At 39.8% G+C, this 18,700-nt stretch overlaps 1 protein-coding gene across 1 annotated transcript in view; it reads left to right on the top strand.

Annotated features, from left to right (window-relative positions):
- LY75 (lymphocyte antigen 75) overlaps nt 1-18,700 on the top strand; it is a gene marked incomplete at its 3' end in the record, with an annotated part of 44,776 nt that overhangs the window by 3,610 nt on the left and 22,466 nt on the right. Inside the window, exons 3-15 of the mRNA XM_084265028.1 lie at nt 185-358; nt 636-800; nt 1,381-1,491; nt 3,343-3,483; nt 5,042-5,230; nt 5,872-6,029; nt 6,914-7,024; nt 8,186-8,274; nt 8,631-8,803; nt 9,007-9,203; nt 10,591-10,733; nt 16,826-16,907; nt 17,473-17,541. Of these exons, the coding sequence (XP_084121154.1) occupies nt 185-358; nt 636-800; nt 1,381-1,491; nt 3,343-3,483; nt 5,042-5,230; nt 5,872-6,029; nt 6,914-7,024; nt 8,186-8,274; nt 8,631-8,803; nt 9,007-9,203; nt 10,591-10,733; nt 16,826-16,907; nt 17,473-17,541 (1,802 nt within the window). The remainder of the gene's footprint in view (nt 1-184; nt 359-635; nt 801-1,380; nt 1,492-3,342; nt 3,484-5,041; nt 5,231-5,871; nt 6,030-6,913; nt 7,025-8,185; nt 8,275-8,630; nt 8,804-9,006; nt 9,204-10,590; nt 10,734-16,825; nt 16,908-17,472; nt 17,542-18,700) is intronic.

Here is an 18,700-nt window from a genome sequence, read left to right as displayed (position 1 = left end):
ATACTTTCTTCTCATTTCTTTAAGTTCTGGCATTTCTCTATATTATCCATCGGGTGTTTTAAGATCACAAGTGGAATTTGCATGCTTTTAAGTTAACTATGTTTGTAGAAGCAGAAGCATTGATCTGCTGTTGTTTGCACCCGTATACAATTTAATTCTAATGTTATTTTTGGTTTTTCTGCAGAGGTTTATACCAAAGATGGGAACTCCTATGGAAAACCCTGTGAGTTCCCCTTTCTGTATAATAAGATGTGGCATCATGACTGCATTCAGGATGAAACACATACAGGTGGGAAATGGTGTGCCACGACTGAAGATTATGCTCATGATGGAAAATGGGGAATCTGCTTACAACCAGGCAAGTTTGGTTTCTAAATGGATATCCTAAAAGTATTCTGTCACTTCCCTTATGTGTGGCTTCACTGTGGTGTTGCATGCTGTGGTTAGGCTGGGTAGAAGCAGGTTCCTTTTCTCTTTCAGTTTTGACAGGATGACAGGCATGTGCTTACTCTGCAGTGTATGTGATGACCAGTATAAAAATCAACAGACTTTCAGTATTCTAATTTTTCTTTTGAAACATTCATGATGTTCTGATGTAGTTGTAGTTACAAGTACCTTCTGCTTTCGTTAAACAGAGGATGGTTGTCACGATTTCTGGGAACACAATCCAGGGTCTGAAAGTTGCTACCAGTTTAATACACAGTCTGCTCTTTCTTGGAAGGAGGCTTATATTTCATGTCGAAGGCAAGGGGGAGACTTACTTAGCATCCAGAATGCGTCTGAATTAAGTTACATACAAGGTAGGTGTAATTATTCACATATGAGTATCAGGAAATCTTCACAACCAGCATAAAATTAAGAGACCATTTTGGTTTCCATCTTAAAATTCTTTGTTAAAACTTGGTTATACATAAAATGCATTGGTGCTTTTATTTGTATAGCAAAAATTAACTGCTCATCTTTAATTTAGAGTTTTTGATTTATCTGTGTGATTTCGTTGTAGTGGCTAACTATTGGTTGTATGTATAATGAAGAGTGTTCCTAAAATCTCAGTGTGGGCCAGAGTTGGTGTTTCAGCAGCTTGTTGCCCACTTGTGAAATCATCCTCACTGACATTCAGGCTTGGCCTGGAGGAGTTATCGGTGAGCCTCTGGGTATAAAACCAAAGGGCAAACATCTGAAGGCGTTGGGAGGGAAAACCTGTGTGGGTGAATTTTTCCTCAGTACAAAAAAATGTTGCATGTCTGATTATAGTAGCAATCTTTCCTTCATCAAATTCAGCCCCCCCTAGGCTGCATTTTTACTTTAAAGGAGGCCAATAAAGAATTGAACATTTTCTATTAATTATTTTCTTTAAAAAACAAATTCAATTTTCTCCAGGTAAGGATGACATTGCTGAGGTGTTTTGGATTGGCTTAAATCAACTGGACATTTCTGGAGGTTGGCAGTGGTCAGATCACAAACCTTTGAACTTTCTTAATTGGCATCCAGGTAATGATGTTTCTGGTGGCATTAACAATATTCATGACACAAAGTTTGTTTTTTGCTTTGCCTTTTGTAACTCTTTAGAAGTGTATGGAGTGACAGGACAAGGGGTAACGGCTTGAAACTAAAAGGATAGATTTAGATTAGATACTAGGAAGAAATTCTTCCCTGTGAGGGTGGTGAGATCCTGGCACAGGGTGCCCAGAGAAACTGTGGCTGCCCCCTCCCTGGCAGTGTTCCAGGCCAGGTTGGATGGGGTTTTGGGCAACCTGGTCTAGTGGAGGTTGTCACTGCCAACGGCAGGGAGTTGGGACTAAGTGATCTTTGAGGTCACTTCCAACCCAAACCTATCTGTGATTGGACTTCATCTTGGACTTCATCAGACCAGTCATTGTTCCATTTCTGTTAAGAGTTTTCTTCCCAGCCAGTGAATCTTTTTGTGCTTAATTTGTATTTATGCATTATTAGGTTAATCTCTAAAAAGGTAAAACAAATAGTACATTTGAAGTCCATTTTAGTAAAGAATCTACAGCTTCCCTGGCTGCTGAATTTCTCCTCCCGCTGACAGAATGGCATTGACTTCCCCAGATATTACAATTATTGATGTATGTGCAAGGACTGACATTATTTAGAAGTTGAAGTTGTGTTTTTAAGGTTGCTAATATTTCTTTGAGGGGGAAGATGGAAATAGTATAAAACCTTTGAAAAAACTTTTAATTACTTGCAAATTCTTAGTAGAATTGGTGTGAGTCTTGTTTTTGGGATTTTCAGCATGTATTTGTAACATTCTCACAAAAGTGCCCTGGATGCATATATACGAGAATCCTGGAGGAATAAAAATCAGAAATACTGAAGCTAATGTTTTTCTGTCATTCAAGCTGAATTTGACCTTTTAAAACTGGAATTCTCCTTTTCCCTCAGTCTCTAGAATAGCCTTGCAACATGAATTCTGTGAAAGATAAGAAGTGGTTTCTGTTACTTCTCTGAAAGCTTTACAAAAAAATTTCTAGTGAGATTATCTAAATGCAGTCTTTTGGGAAGGCTAAGAGCTTTTCTGCTGCTCATACTTGTAGGTGCACCTTCTCCTGGAATTATGATGGTGTAGGACTGTAGGACTCCAATGCAGAGTTAGAGACTTAGACTGCCCCAAGTTACAGTGGCATAACTTAGATTGCAGTCATGACAGACATACTAATGTCTACACTGCTTGAGAAAAATGCTCACTGGTATCTATCAGTTAGCTGGAAGTTGTGCCTGTTACTTCTTTTCCCTTCACTGTACACCTCTGAAAAGAGCCTGGCCATGTCTCTATTGTACTATCCCATGAAGAGCTAAGATCTCCAAGGGAAGCTGGGGGACAGTGAAAAAGAGTTTTCCTCTGTGATGTTTTTGATCTGGGGCCTCGTCTCAGGTTTCTGTTAAGGTAAGGGTCGTGGTTAGTGTTGAGAGAAAGAGTGCAGAGCTCTGTTTAGAGTGGGGCTGGAAATGGGCAGCCAAAGGAAACCGAGGTCTGCAAAAAGAGTTCTCCCCTGAGATCTTTCTAGTCTGGGAAAGTGCTCAGCCAAGAGTTTGTTGTATTGTAAATAGAACATTCCTCCTGGTTCTGTGATTTGACATTGGGAAAGAAGTCCAGATTCCTTTATGCTGAAACTTTCTCTCCTAGAAAAAACTTGCAGTGGGGCCTGTGGTAGGACAGGTGTTTCCATTCAAAGCAAGTTATGTTCTTCAAATACAAGGTGCTGTACTATGTGAAGTATATTATTCTTGTACTGAAAAACAGCAGAAGAAAACCAAACAGTCACCACTTTACTGTTTAGTAACTTGAGCTCTTCTATTTTTATTTGTTCCTGTCTTTAGTTATGCAGGGTTTGTCCCCACTGGATGGGACTAGCTGTGTGGTGATGAATGCTGCCTCAGGTCAGTGGCAGAGTTACCACTGTGGGATGCAACTTCCGTATATTTGCAAGAAGCCACTCAATGATGTCCCAAGCCTCCCAGGTAGGACAGTTTGTTTTTCTATGTTAATGTGAGTGCAGTGTTCACTTATGGATGGAGTTGTCTTTTTTTTTTTTTTTCTTTTTTTTTTTTGCCTCCCCAAGCCTGCTTAGACATCTCTGCCAGAACACTTTTACAACACCTTTGGGGTTTTCAGCACAGTGGAAGCAAACTCTGTATCTTCAGTGTCAAGATGATGCATCACAATCAAGTTTCATTTTTTTTTTTCTGCTTTCTCATAAGCATGTAAAGCTTTTGCCAGCACAACCCTGTGCCTTTCGTTATGTTTTCCTCTGTGGTTTGTGCCTTCATTCATCTGCTACTGAAAGTCAAACTGACAGTTGCACCTCAAACGTTCCCATCTCTTTTTTAAGCCCATTTCTCTCACTCTTGGTGTGTATTGACATAAAGTAGCACCTACCTGAGGCTTGGACCAAACTATTGAATTCAAATAGAAGTAGCTAAATGACGCTGCTGTCCTTTGAAACCAGGCCCAGCACTGGAAATCAGAGTGCAAGAGTTGGTAGTACTCTTGGTAGCACAGCAGCTCTTACAGGGTATCAGTAACTAATACAGTAAGAAAACCAGAAGAGTTTAAAGCTTTATTCCCTCCTCAGCCCTTCGTTTTTTACAGTGCCAAGCTGTGACATGTAACTGCTTCCATGCTTTTGGCCATCTACCTAAACCTGGGTGACAAACACTTCTCATATCCATGGCCTGTTCTTACATGGGTGCTTTGGCCTTACCCAGTGTGATTGGAGTATTTTATGGTGTATTTCAAACCAGAAAGGCTGTTAGTATATACCTTTTTCAGTATGCATCAAAACCAGTTTGAATTCTTGAATATCTTTTGTTTTCAGAAGAAAAACTATTTTAAATTAAGCGTTTTGTTTTCATTTGCTATTCCAGTTTCTGGTGCATGGTACTGTATATAGATACAAATGCCCTAACAAAGTGTAAACCCCTGTCAGAGCAAAGCAAGTAAGATTTTGTTGAAGCTACTGTCCTGCAGTGAAGTAATTTCTTTTGTCTTTAATTGCTATTGAAATCTTGCTTCCTGTTACTTCTGAACCTTGCTTACACTAAAACCAGCTTAGTGTAATGCATTCCAGCTTTTTACTTTCACTCCCACTTCTTTCTCCTTCTGCCTACCTTATCACTAGGTTGGAAAAGACCTTTGAGATCGAGTCCAACCATACCTATCCTCTACTAACCCATATCCCTGAGCACCTCATCTACCTGTCTTTTAAATACATCCAGGGTCAGTGACTCAGCTGTTCTAGGCAGCCTGTTCTAGGGCCTGATAACCCTTTTGGTGGAGAATTTTTTTGTGCCCCAAAATATTACTAATTCTCATCATGCTGCTCAGTCAAGTCTATTTGCTTGACTAAATTGTGCCTGTTTCTTAAAATACTAGCTGTAAAGAGGCATGAACACACTTTAATTGCTGCTTTCTGGCTGTTTCCTAGGTCCTGCTGGATTTAACACAAAGAAAATGCCAACCTATTGCACTAGCCAATGTAAAACAAAAGCCTCTAATTCCCTTTCTCTTCACTATTAGACTTTTGGAGACACTTGGATACTCGCTGTGATTTGGACTGGCTTCCACACAATGGTTTTTGCTACAAGCTGATAAACGACCAGGCACCTTGGAGTACAGCAGATGAGTTGTGCAGAGCAAATAAGAGTAACCTCATCAGCATACACTCATTAGCAGATGTCGAACTGGTTGTTACGAAGCTTCATAATGGTGAGTTGGGATACTTGTAAAAGTCAAGAACCACGTGCTGTGATCCATAAATTATAAATGCCTTTCCATGTTCTAGCATATGGTTATCATAGCCTCTAGTTTTTAGGTTAAGGTGCTTGTTCTGAGTGTTGCTGTTAGGTCCAGTCCTTCTATAGTAGATCTTGCTTTGGTTCAATCTATTTTTAAAATTTATTTATTTAGTTGGCTAACCCACTTCTAGTTGCCTAATCCTTTGTGTTTAGTTTTCTCATTCAGAGAGAATTGTAGATAGTTGGGTCAATATTTGACTGCTGGGTCGCTGAACTAATAAATATTATCTGTATCCTGTGATCTTACATTTTTGTGTGCCCTCTAAAAATTAAATTTGGTTGAACTGTTTTTATTTCAGTGTTCGTTATTTCTTGATGTGTTTCTGTTTGTTACCTTTTCTGTGAAATTTAATCACATTTATGAATACAAACAAAATAAAATATCCTGTACTTGTCTCAAATCTCCTCCTTTTCACAGAAAAAAAAAACCATTGTGACACTTATGTGGTTCAGTATAGTGATAAAAAGCTAATTTTGCCAATTTCACATTCCTTATCCATTAGTTTGAATATTATTTTGAAACCATGGTGTTGTCCTAATTTTAAATTACAGATGCTAAAGAAGAAATATGGATGGGTCTCCGGAATGAAGATGTACCAACCCTGTTCAAATGGTCAGATCGCTCTCCTGTGGCTTTTACATATTGGGATCAGAATGAACCAAAAGTTCCTTTTAACAGCACCCCGAACTGTGTGTCATATTCGGGTGAGGTAGGAATACAGTGTTGGAGTTTTTTTATTTCTTTTTCTTTTCCCATCGTAGTGGAGGCAACACTGATGTGTATGAAAATCAAGGGGATAAAGCAAATAACTAATTTTATTTCTGGAAACCTTTAAAATGCAGATAAAGTTTTTTTTTTCTACAATGACATTTCTTAATTATTTAGTTGTTACTTGGTAGCTGTTTACTGCAAAAAAATAGAAGAAATTTGCTCACAGCTCTGAGACTGCCTCTGCTGTTGGCCAGGCAGTTATCCTTGTTACTCTGCTTTTTGGGTTGCCTTAGTCTTGCATGTCTGTGACAGAGAGCTAGGAAGGAGTAGGGCTGAAACAGTGAAAGAAAAAGTCTGGTTTGGTCATCTGCAGGACTATCTGAGGATGAGTAGTGAGACACCTCAGTAAGAGGAGAGAACACTGAGAAGGTACAGCACAGGACAAGCAAAGGATAGGAGGGGGAAGGAGGTCACAAAGATGAGTGGAGAGGCTGTTTCTAATCTCCCAAATTCAGTAGAAAACTGAGGCAAGCGTTGGTCTCCTGTGCTGTCAGGGTAGCAGTGGAGCTCCTGCCCAGCTCTTCTGAGCTGCCTCCTCCCCGCCTCTGCAGAAAGCTGAGCACATGCCCAGCACCAGGTCCTTCCCTGATCTTGGCACCACTTTTCATTTTTCAGATGTGATCCAGAATCCTTCTATCTCTATGTTTCTGAGCTTTCTTTATCCCTTCCAAACATGCACCTGTGTGTGTAGTCTAGGGCCATCCCACCCCTGATATTTTTGCTAGAGGCATTTCAGCTTTCCCTCTTACGAACGTTCAGCCCCTGCAGTATGGAAGATGAAAGACTTTAGAATTTTTAAACTTTTTTTTTTCCTTCTCACAGTTGGGACAGTGGAGAGTCAAGTCTTGTGAAGAAAAACTGAAATATGTGTGCAAGAAAAAAGGAGAGATTTTGAATGAAACAAAGTCAGATAAAAGTTGTTCATTGAAAGAGGTAATAGGAAGTCTGTATTTCCTTTATTTTCACTTGGTTCAGAAACCTGCATAAAATTATTTATTTCCTCCTTGCCCATACAATAAAGTCTGTGGAACATTTTAGCTGAGAAAGAACGTTTATTTAGCATGAGCCGAATTTCAGATTCACCTAAGCAGGCTCTGGGTGTGTTACCACTCTATTTATTGATAAAAGTATTCTGAGCTTTTAATTTATTTATATTTCATTTATTTGTTTAGGGAAAAAATTGCTTTTACTAGATACGTTACCAGTAACGCCACTTGTTCTGTGGTTTTTGCTTTAAGCATGTTGTAAAGATGAGGATAAGCACTTTGCAATGTTAAGGTATGCAGAGGTTGATAAATGAGATTAGGTTTCTGTTACACTTCTCTCTCTTCTGTTCTTTGACTTGAATAAAGGTGGGAGGATTTTTGTGGGTTTTGTAAACATCATAACATGTTACAGTCTAAGGCTTGAAAATAAGTCTCTTCTGTTTTGAACAATGTAGGGATGGTAGTTGCTTCTTCAGTGTGTTTTTGGTTCAGTTTTGTGTGCATATCTATTGCCTGCAACAGGAAACAGGTTTACCCCTTATCTTTCTGCACAACCTCAGAGTAATCTTACTGTGCTGGTTAGACACCAGTGGCATTGGTGGGCTAGCATAGAGCTAATGCATTAACATTCCTTCAAATTTCAGTGTAAATATAGAGGAAAAGATTTGAATAACACAGAAATTTTGTATGTTCACAGATTTCTTTCAGTATGATTTTTTTTTCAGAAGTAAAGGAACGCTAGTAATGCCCTCTCATTATTCCTCTGTGTGAATCCTGGCATTGGTGAAACAGCATGAAAATGCCTATTGTTTTGAATAGGACCAGGCTGTTCCCCTTGTGTTTCTTTCTCTAAATGCACATAGCAGTCAGAGAACTGCACAGTTGAGCTAAAACAGTGGTGTGTTTTATTCTCATGCTTGCATTCATTCTTAGAACTGTGAAGCTGAGAGTAGGTGATACTAGACCTTGTATGTGATGCACTGCATTTCTTCCTTGAATGTGCTGTGCTGTCTTGTGGGCACCAACCAATGTTTGCCCTTACCTATCTTCTCCTGTAGATAATGCCTAGATTAGGGTGTTTAGATGTGTTTTTTTGTTTTCTAACCAGGGATGGGAAAAACATGGAAACTACTGTTACAGGATTGATAAAACAGAAGTTTCATTTGGAACACAGTGCAATCTTACAGTGATGAACAGGTAAAGCACACCTCTGTAATTCATGGGCATCTTTTACAGTATCATCGTAGAGATACAGCCAGAGATTAAAACCCTTGTATGCTAATTAGTGGTTTATAAAGTAAAAATAGAGATAGAATTGCTTTTGCAGGGAGCTAGCAAACAGTGTTTTCCATGGTGTGGTAATGGTAAACCTGCAGTGTAAAACCTTCTCACAAGTATGTGAATTCCCAGCCTGCTTGACTCCATGTTGAGTATGGGACTGCCTGGAAAACTGCTTGAACTAACTCATATGATGATATACCTGCTTTTCGCATTGACTTGGTAGTTTCACATATCTTCCAAATATTGACTCAAATTAATATGTGAATTTTCAGATTTGAGCAAGAATTTATAAACAGCCTAATTCGAAAACACACCAAAGTTGAAGAAAAATACTTCTGGACCGGTTTGCAGGATATTCGTCAATCAGGAATATATTCCTGGGGTACAGTGGATGGGGAAAAAACTGAAGCTGTGACATACACTAACTGGAATTCCTTGCAACCAGGTGAATTTAACAATTAAAACATATGTGAAATTCTATAATTTTCCATTGAGCAAGCATTGGAGTACCATGTTACAGAACTCCAAGGATTTAATAAATCAGACATTAAGAAATCTATGGCATGCTTTTATGTTCAGTTTTGGTTTGTGTTTTTTTTTTAAACCAGCCAGTTGTTCTAAATAGGCCTTTGGTGGCTTAAATCTTAGCGTTTTCAGGAGGATGTGTGGCCATGCCCAGTGGAAGGTCTCTTGGAAAGTGGGAAACTAAGGACTGTAAAACCACTAAAGCATTTTCTGTCTGCAAAAAATATATTGGGCTGCCTAAGGAACCAGAAGTGCTCCCAAAACCAACTGATCCCTGTCCCCCTGGATGGCACAATGGATCTGGCCTTGCCTGCTACAAGGTAAAGCATTCTTCCTGTTAGATGTTAATTGTTTGTTACTGTCCTGGGGAAGAGTCATTTTGTGCCTTACAGCTGCTGTAAAGGGTATTTCAAAGATGTTTTTGTGCTGTAAGGAGGAATTCCTGTTGATTCAGGTTGACTGCCCCCAGGTGTTCTCAAGCATTGTCTTCTGCTGATTCCTGAAAGATGCAGTGGGCCTCTTCTTGCTCTTTCTGTGGCCAGCTCTGCACATCAGAGCTGAATGGGGTGACACATTTGCCCATGCTGCCAACTCAGGAGCCTAGTGCTGATGCAGGGTGCTGTGCCTGTATCCTAGCCTGCCTGCCGTCACCTGGCATGCAGAGACACCTGCATAGGGAAGGAGAGTGCTTTGTATCACCTTCCCTTGTCCTTTTCCTTTCTATACTCAGAGTGTAGATAGTTTCTCTGGTTTGAATACAGATATCAAACTTCCTTAAGAAAGCACAGTTGCTATTGTATTTTATTGTTTGTTAAAAAAATACTGGAAGTAAGCACCCATGCTGTTAGCTGGAATGACTTCAGTTTTATTTAGAAACACAGGGTTTTCTCCTCCTATTGTGACAATCAAATCAAGTTAAAACTGAGGCAGTTTATTGAATCGTTTCCCCATTATTTCTGGACTCAGTATCTGCAGTAAACTGTGTCCTGTAAACAGCTCATGTAGCAAAGTGGGGAAGCCCAGCCTGAGTAACAGGGCTGTGGGCAAGGATCCCGAAGGGATGGGCCTAGCTGATATGCAGCATAGATGTCCCGTAGCTGATGGGATGTGACAGCTGGCCCTGGCATTTTCTCCAAAACTCTTGTTGACCAAGTGCAGCATGTCTGTGCATAGAGATCCAGATGGCAGTAGTTTGCTTGGATTGAAGTCAAGGAGATCAAGTGGGAGGTGTTAGTTGAGGTGTGTGAGCCAAGAATGCAACTCTTGACACATGCAGGTAGCAAAGGGTGTGACAAAGAACTTTCTTGACATGCAGCACCCAAACGGGCCTGGTTGCAGTGGAAATTAGGCTTTGCAATTTGCTGTAAAGTTCAAAGAACAACTTCCCTTAAAATCTAAAATTTGGCTTGAAGTTTTGGAGTGAGTTGGGTAATGTTTTGTAAAATCTTTCTGGTAAAGAGAAACAGAGAAAGCCTGCCATATGGAATACGTTGCATTTGAAAGAAATTTTGTCAGCTCAACTTCAGAGTCTGGCTGCTGTCAAACAAATGGAAAAAACCAAAATAATTGTTAACAAGTCAAACTCTCTCACTATGGAAATACCAATTATTCATTCTTACCTAGGGCGGCCATATTTGAGTAGTACAGGAGGGTTTTAAGAATGCTGTCACTTGTGTAAATTTCTGCTGATGTTTGGCTGTTGTGAAGTTCTTTCACAGTGAAAGAGTGCTGCGAACCAGGACCTGGGAAGAGGCAGAAAGGTTCTGTGAAGCACTTGGAGGCCATCTGCCTAGTTTTAGTGACTCGGAAGAAATCAAAGCACTTCATTCCATCCTGAGGCAGATAATCAGGTAACAAGCTAGCCGTGGGCTAAAAGTTTTTATTTCAGTTGCGTTCTGCAGTAGATCACAAATGCTGCTGCTGACCCCAAATGGCAAGTATGAGATAGTGAGTGGTGACTGTGTTTCCCACAGTCAGAATGGCTGGAGCTGCATTTGAACTGCTGGTCGTTTCACTGCCTTCCTGGAAAATGTCAAGGGAGTGCAGCTTGGGCAAATGTTCCACTTTGCTAGAGGGAGTGCAGGAAAAGAGTGTTGCTTTGAGCATCTTCATTCCATGAACTTAAGTCTGTGTTGTTACAATAAGTGTTTCCTTCTTTATGTTGTATTTTGGCACAACTGGATGATAGTTGGTCTTATCCTTTACTGATACGCTCTTTAGATGTGAGTTATTATTTCAGTTTTTCAGATAGGTCTCATCTTTATTCATGAAATGCTTCCTGACTAAACTGGGTGCTATTTTTTGAAGATGTGAATAATGTAGTGTCCAGCAATCTGGTTGGCACAGATCCCATTTGGCATAACTGCAATAACACTATGTGAGCATTAGATGGGTGTGTTGAGTTTTCTGGTATCAACAAATTAAATGCTACATAATTTATGAATCTAAGGCTCTATTTTTAATCAAAGGAACTGTCACTGCAAAGCTTTATTAGGCATTGGTGGGATGTCAGATCCTTGTGTAATTTTTTTTTGATTGACAGCCTGGTTTTTCAGAACTTTTGCCAGCTTAAACTCAAATGCTGCCAGTTATGTGATCTAAATTTTGTCGTCAACAAAGTAAATTGCGATTATTTCAGAAGCTGCCAACACTGTGATTAAATTTATAAAACTTGATGACTGAAGAGATGCCTTCTTGAAAGCGCAGTGAACTTTTTTTAGAAGTGCACAAATCATAAAAATTACTCAATGTTTATGTTATTAGGAGACAAAAACAAACTTGTATGGTCTATATATAGATGGTTTAGCTTGTATAAAGCCACTTGTGACTCCTTTGCTAAAGGGACTAAAAGTCCTTCAATAAAAATCGGTGCACAAATAATTTTTAGCCCTAGATCTTAAAATTATTAGCAATGAAAAAATTTGGTTTAGTGTACATAATCTGCTATGAAACACCAGTAGAGGAGTAACTGATTTTATTTTCTTACAAGTACTTGAAACTACTTTTCAGCCTGCAGACCATCCGACGTATTAATTATAGTTAATGGCTATTTTTTGTTGAGAGTTTAAAGGTGGAGACTCTACCTGTCTTTCCGGAAAGTCAGCTGACACACGATATATTGAGCCCAGTATAAATGGACTTTGCAGCCCGTGTTGCAGTAACTACATGTGTCAGATACTACCCATACCACAGTATTTGCATACTTGGTTAACCCCTTTTCAAGCATTGCAGAAATCCCTGAATAGAAATACTACATATTTGATATTGCCTGAAGACTTTTAAATAATGTTTGTTTGTTTGGGTAATGTAATTAAGTGTTTAGCTTAGTTATGCTTTTAAATTATTCAGAGGTGGTGATTATATAAAGTGTTTTGGAGGTTGAGTGAAGTGGGGCTTGTCTGAAAATAAACTCATTTGAGAAAGGAGAGAAGAAACCAAGTGAATTGTTTCACCAAGAACAAATGATTTGGGTAACTGGGAGAAATCACCTTAAGATAATGTTAGATATGATTAGCTGCTGGAGTGCACTGGCATCCAGCTTATCCGTGTTCCCTGCATTTACTCAGTGCAAACTCTGCCCCAAACTATGCATTCAGTGCATTCATTTCTGCTTGGGGAAGGAGCCACACCTTGGCTTTTTTGGTTTTGAGGGTTTTTTTCCCCTTGCACAGTTCTCTGGTGACTCATCGAGAACTGTTTGTTTTTAAGTGTTAGCCAAAGTCAGGTTGGTTCACCAGGAAAAGGGCAGCTTGCCTAGTCCATTCTGTTCTTTACTCGCGTTCCACCTTTGAGGCAAGTAAGAGCCAGGATTACTCCAGCCAAGTCGGGTGATTGCCATTGGGAAGGAAAATGAAATTTGCCTGCCAACCTTTCCTGTCTGAAAGAAATAGGAGATAACCTCTTTTCCTTTGAGGGACATGATGGGGCAGAGCAGATCTGGTTCAGTGACTTCCATTCTTTTAGGCTTGTTTATGTGAGCATTCTGCAGCTTACAGCTGGCAGCGACGCTGGACGCTAGAGAGTAGCAGCTTGGATTGGTTAGAAATAACATTTCAGTAAGGACACCTTACTGGAAAGAAATCAGTTGCCTTTTGTATGCACAGCTCTGCTGCTGTAATTGTCCTGAATCTGGAAAGCCTCTCTAACATTTGAGTTTGCAAGACTAAAAGATCTTATTCTCAATCCATTGGCCAAAACAGCAATAAAGCTGAGTTGTGGTAACTGCATTAATACAGCTTCTCTTTTATTCCACTGAGGAGTAGGTGATCAGCATGATGGACTTCAGCTAATGGCAGTAGCCTGTTGCAGAGGGAAGAGCAGGGCATCAAATGAGCTTCATATATACTTTTAGGCCAGCACTGCCTGAAATGAAATGGTGCCTTAAATTGCACCTTTAGGGAATTGGCCCATGTTAACTCTTGTCTAGGCTGAACTACAAGCCATAGTAGCTTCACTTAGGCTCTTAATCTTGTGTTGGAGCTGACGTAAGGGACAGAAAAAAATCCTTTTTCTATTATAGCAGCTAGAATATGACAGTAGAGAAATTTCTGGTTTATATTCCCTTCACAAGGATTTAAACTGTATTTATCCACTCCGGCACAATCGAATTTTATGAAGTTTCAGTTCTGTTTGAGTGAAAAGCCACCAGTGTTCTGCAGGGATTTCTGGAGATTTAGGATCTTGCATTGTTTATCAGTGTGGATTCAATTGTAAAGCATGAATTGCACCTATTTTTTGGGATACAAATCCTCATAATCTAGGTTTTTGGAGACAGTTCTAGGAATGGATCTCTAAGAATACTCTGGCACCGATAAATCCCTTTTGATACCAGTCCATAGGATGAGTTTAAAATGCTTTGCAATGAGGACACTGATATCTAAAGTACAAGTAAATTCCTTGCTACAAGCTGAGTTGTAATAGTCTTAAATCATATTTCTCTTAAATAGTTGGCAGAATTCTTTCTTCTGTGATGAGGTGATAGTATAATTTCAGAGGACTACCAGAAGGCTTTACTTAGCACTTTTAAGCAAGGATAGTGTGGCAGTTACTGAATTACTCATAGTAATTAATGTCTGAATGGTTCCAAAAGAAGCAAAAATGTACATTAGTGTACGAGCACCCAGTCAGCTGGAAAACATTGTTATGTTTGCAGGCCAGTAATTGTGATTTGGCAGATAAGCTGGGGACATTCTTGACCTGGCATGCTTTTTTTTTATTTATTTTATTTATTACAAAAAAGCCTAATACAACTTGAAAGACTTTGAAAAATTGCTCTAGTCCTCAGGTAATTACTGCAGATCCTTTTGAAATGAGTGTCTCAGATTTTCTTTTTAGTAGATATTCCTCTGTGATGATCAATTGCTTAAACCGCAGTAACCCTGTAGGTGATGATTAGGAGGGGAGGTTTAAACAATGTCTGATTCATAATTGGAAAGACAAATCACAGAAAAATAAAATCCTAAAGGCAAATTGCCAAAAGCCACTTAGCTGCATGACAGCTGTGAATGTTTGGCTCACAGTTTTCCCTCTGGAGTGGTATGGGGCATTTAGGCTCTTTAAAGGCTCTTCAGTTCTATCATTAAAAGACTACTCAGTATGATAAGATCGCACTAGCGTGATCACACTATCATGCCAATGTCAGAAAATTAATACTGGAGCTGAGAAAAATATAAAAAAATTATATTTATTGGTGGCTGCTGCTTTTCTCCCTCGTGGGAACTCTCCCAGATAACATGTTGTTGCCCTTCTTGGGTTTCATGGACTTAGTCCACGTACTCCAGGCTAAGCTGTATTAGTGCTACACTGTCAGTCATTTCAGGCTCAATTTAGCATCTTTATGGTGATATGTGCACAGTTAGTGGCATAGTCTTGCCAAAGAATTTTTTTAACATTGCCCCATGATTTCATAATGTTGCTTATGCAGGCGAGCTCGGGTCTGAGCTGAGCCCTCCATGTAATGAAGTATTTTCCTAAACTTTCCATTTTCTGTCTGAAGATGACTTTGTCAGCACTACTTTTCTGGGGAGCCTTTTCCAAACTCTGACGTCTGCTGGTGAGCAGTCTCTTTCCAATTTTGACCCTAAATTTGTTTCTTTATGGAATAATACTCCTGATATAGTTTCACAAGTCCCCCATACTTTAGCATTAATTTTTTTACTCTTGTTGTCATAATGCCTTGGTCAGAGTGCCTTTTCCACAGCTCTTGCAGTAGGGTTTCACATAGCCTGTGATGTCATTGAAGACTTGTGACCCTTCTCCCTTTTCCTTCCAGCTCCATGCCTCATTCAGAAAGTGTCTGTTGCCTGTCTTGGGCAGGGTAGCAGATCAAAGTGAAGTATCACAAATTGCACTGCCTAGCACAAAATGGCTACTTTTGAGAAGTAAAAGGTTGCAGCGCAAAACTAACCTTGCAGTTTGAGTAGCACACACTTGATATTTTATAGCACAGACTGGTTTGGGTTGGAACAGACCTCAAAGATCACCTAGTCCCAACCCCCCTGCCATGGGCAGTGACACCCCCCACTAGCGCAGGCTGCCCAAAGCCCCATCCCACCTGTCCTGGAACACTGCCAGGGAGGGGGCAGCCACAGCTTCTCTGGGCAGCCTGTGCCAGGGCTTCACCACCCTCACAGGGAAGAATTTCTTCCCAATATCTAATCCAAACCTACCTTCTTTCAGTTCCAAGCCATTACCCCTTGTCCTGTCACTCGATGCTCTTGTAAACACTCTCTCCCCACCTTTCTTGTAGCCCCTTTAGGTACTGGCAGGCTGCTGTAATGTCTACTCAGAGCCTTTTCCTCTCCAGGCTGAATAAGCCCAACTCTTTCAGCCTCACTTCTTAGGAGAGGTGATCCAGCCCTTTGATCATCTTCTTGACCTCCTCTGGACTTGCTCCAACAGTCCTATGTCCCTTTTTTGTTGGGGACCCCAGAGTTGGATGCAGTCTTTCAGGAGGGATCTCATGAGAGTGGAGTAGGAGGGAGAATCCCCTCCCTTGACCTGCTGGTCACACTGCTTTTGATGCAGCCCAGCAAGACAGTTGGCTTCTGGGCTGCAAGCACATATTGCCACTTGTGTGTTGAACTTCTCAGCAGCCAACACGCCCAAGTCCTTCTCCACAGGGCTGCTGTCTCCCCTTTCTCCACCCAGGCTGTGGTTGTGCTCAGCATTGCCCTGACCCATCTGCAGTAATGAAGGGGATGGTAAAGGCTGTTACTACAGAGTTAAGTACTTACAGTTTAAACCCATTTTTGGGGACAAGTTTGTATCTTGGAGCATAGCTGAAGCCTTGAATTTAAGCATCCCTTGCTTATAAAAAAATAAGAAAAATCTAGGGAAAAAATTTCCAACTGTAATCCCGTAAAAGGGAGTAAAATTTCTATTGCCATTGTTTTATACAGGCATTGGAGTCAGTGGTGTGATGTGCTCATTTATGTCTGTGCATTCTTTATGAAGGTGTGTGGTTGACATGTGCCCATGCTTGGCTTGTAACACAGACAAGAGAAATATGAAGCCAGTTATTCTATACGAGTAGAAGTTTAGGGAAGAGTATATTTGAGCTGATGATAGAGAGAGGTGATCTGAGATGGACAAGAGAAAGAGAAGCCAGCCAAATTAACACTGAGTGTGATTCTGGAAGAAAAGAGACTTTTATGTCAAGTGACAACTGATAAGGTGGTAATGGAGAGAACAAAGGAATTACGTGCTTTAGTTGGTTTCTCTGTGATTAGGGAAAGACAACCTACAGATCTTCCTAAAGAAAAGTCCAGAAGAGGTCCTAGCCCTGATGCCCATTTTCTCTTGGAACTGCTACAACTTGCAGTGGTAAACTTTTGGTTTTGCTGCTTGATCCTCTCATGTAATGCCGTGACGTAGGTCGGTGTTTCTGTTAAATCTGCTGAACCATATATTTGGCTTAAGATTTTATCTTGTTGATTTACAGCAATGACAGATGGGTATGGATTGGAATGAATAAGAGGAGTCCAGATTCCTTGGGAACCTGGCAATGGAGTGATGATAAGCCCGTAAGTTAACTTCTAACCAGGAAACATGTCTTGATTTATTTTAGCTTGGACTGGATTGAAAGTAAATTGATAAATATTTTAATTAAAATATGGCAGATCCTTCAACAGATGAACGATTCAGAAGATTGTGTGCTTAAGAGCTGCCATCCAGGCATATTTCCATTTAAAAACATACCTTTAATAAGGGTAACTTGATTTCTGTCTCTCTTGCATTAAAATATTTTAACAGAAATACAGTAGTAAACATCTAAGTGCTGGTGGATGAAACAAGTTGTCTTCATGCCATTGAAGGTGGGAGGGTCTATCAGTTTCATCTCCTTGATATATCAGACTTCTCCAAAAACATCTTCCTCACTGTAATTGATTTATTGTAAAGTCTGTACCTCTGTCTACACCTGCCCTTAACAACAGATATGCTGTGCAGGCTGATTCAGTAACTGCCCTTTAACACCTACTTTTAAGAGTGATAAATATGATGGATCCCAGGTTTCAGTGGTTATTTCTGGGGATTGCCATGGCAAAAATAGAATAAAATAGTAATTCTTTCATCCTGTCCATCCTGTAGGTAACTAGGGTCATGCCACTCGATTATCTGGAAGATGAGTATGATACAAGAGACTGTGCTGCATTAAAGGTTAGTTTCAAGGGTTTTAATAACAGCATACATATTTTTACATGGAACTACTTGGATAAAATGCTTTTGCTAGCCATATGTTGAATTTAGATTGACTGCAAATATGTTTTCTTTGCAGGGTGAAATAGTTTCTTGTGTTCCCTTTAGCAACCTGCACCTATTATCAATTCTCCCTTATTCATACAGTTATTTTTCTCTAATGAAGTGCTGTGCTAATGATAACCTTTCATGAGACTCTTTTTGAGCTACAAAATATTTTAGTAACACTATTCTCTATTGTGTAATGACATACTATGTATCTCTTCTATATTACACATAAAACTTAAAGATGTAATGTGGAGTCCAAACCAAAAAAGGGTGCAGAGCCCTACCAGTAACTTCTGAAGTCTAGACTGGTTTTTCTGAACAGCAGCTTAAGAATATGTTTGAAACCAAAGTAGGGAAATGCATAGCTGGGACAGAGTGTGTGTTTGTGTTTGGTTTTGTTATGTGTATTTCCTTATGAAATAGAATGTCAGTTATCTGTCAGTTTCTAATTAAAAATGTCAGGTCTCTGCTTGCTTCTGAATTATGTTCTTCATTGCTTAATTTAGTCTCAATGGCATGAGTTTTAAAAATGCCTTTAATTTTTCTGATGTATCACCTGACTTTTTATAGGATTGTTCCAATACCACCCCTTATTTTAATCACAGCCATTTCCCAACGTTCTCTTGTTTGTTCATGACCCCAGGCCACAAAGCTGTCACCATTACACTGCTACAAATTTTAGATGAGAGGAGAGCAGTTTGAAGAGGACTCTGTGGATGTAGTAATCTCCTTCCCCTGTCTGCTGGGTGTAGATGTTTTCTTTCACTAAATGATTAAAAAATCCTTGTTATTGAAGAGATCAGCAAAAGTGAAGTTGGATTTTAAGCTTGAGTGTAAGAAATAATCTTAGATTATTTCTGTGCCATTAGAAATGATTGCTGCTTTTGAGCAGAAACATGAATCCTTTCAGGGCAACAAGTCACAACAGATAATTCAATAATAAGCATTGATGAGATCCTGTGTTCTACAAAAAAGCACTGAAACAACATTACAGGAAGTTATTTGTATGTAAAGTGACCTTAAGCCCTTTACTTGATTGCTTCACAGAAGCTAGCATGGGAAGTTATAGTTG

This window comes from Gallinula chloropus, assembly GCF_964237585.1.
Source record: "Gallinula chloropus genome assembly, chromosome: 5".
Lineage (NCBI taxonomy): Eukaryota > Metazoa > Chordata > Aves > Gruiformes > Rallidae > Gallinula > Gallinula chloropus.
This window is presented reverse-complemented; position numbering and strand designations above follow the sequence as displayed.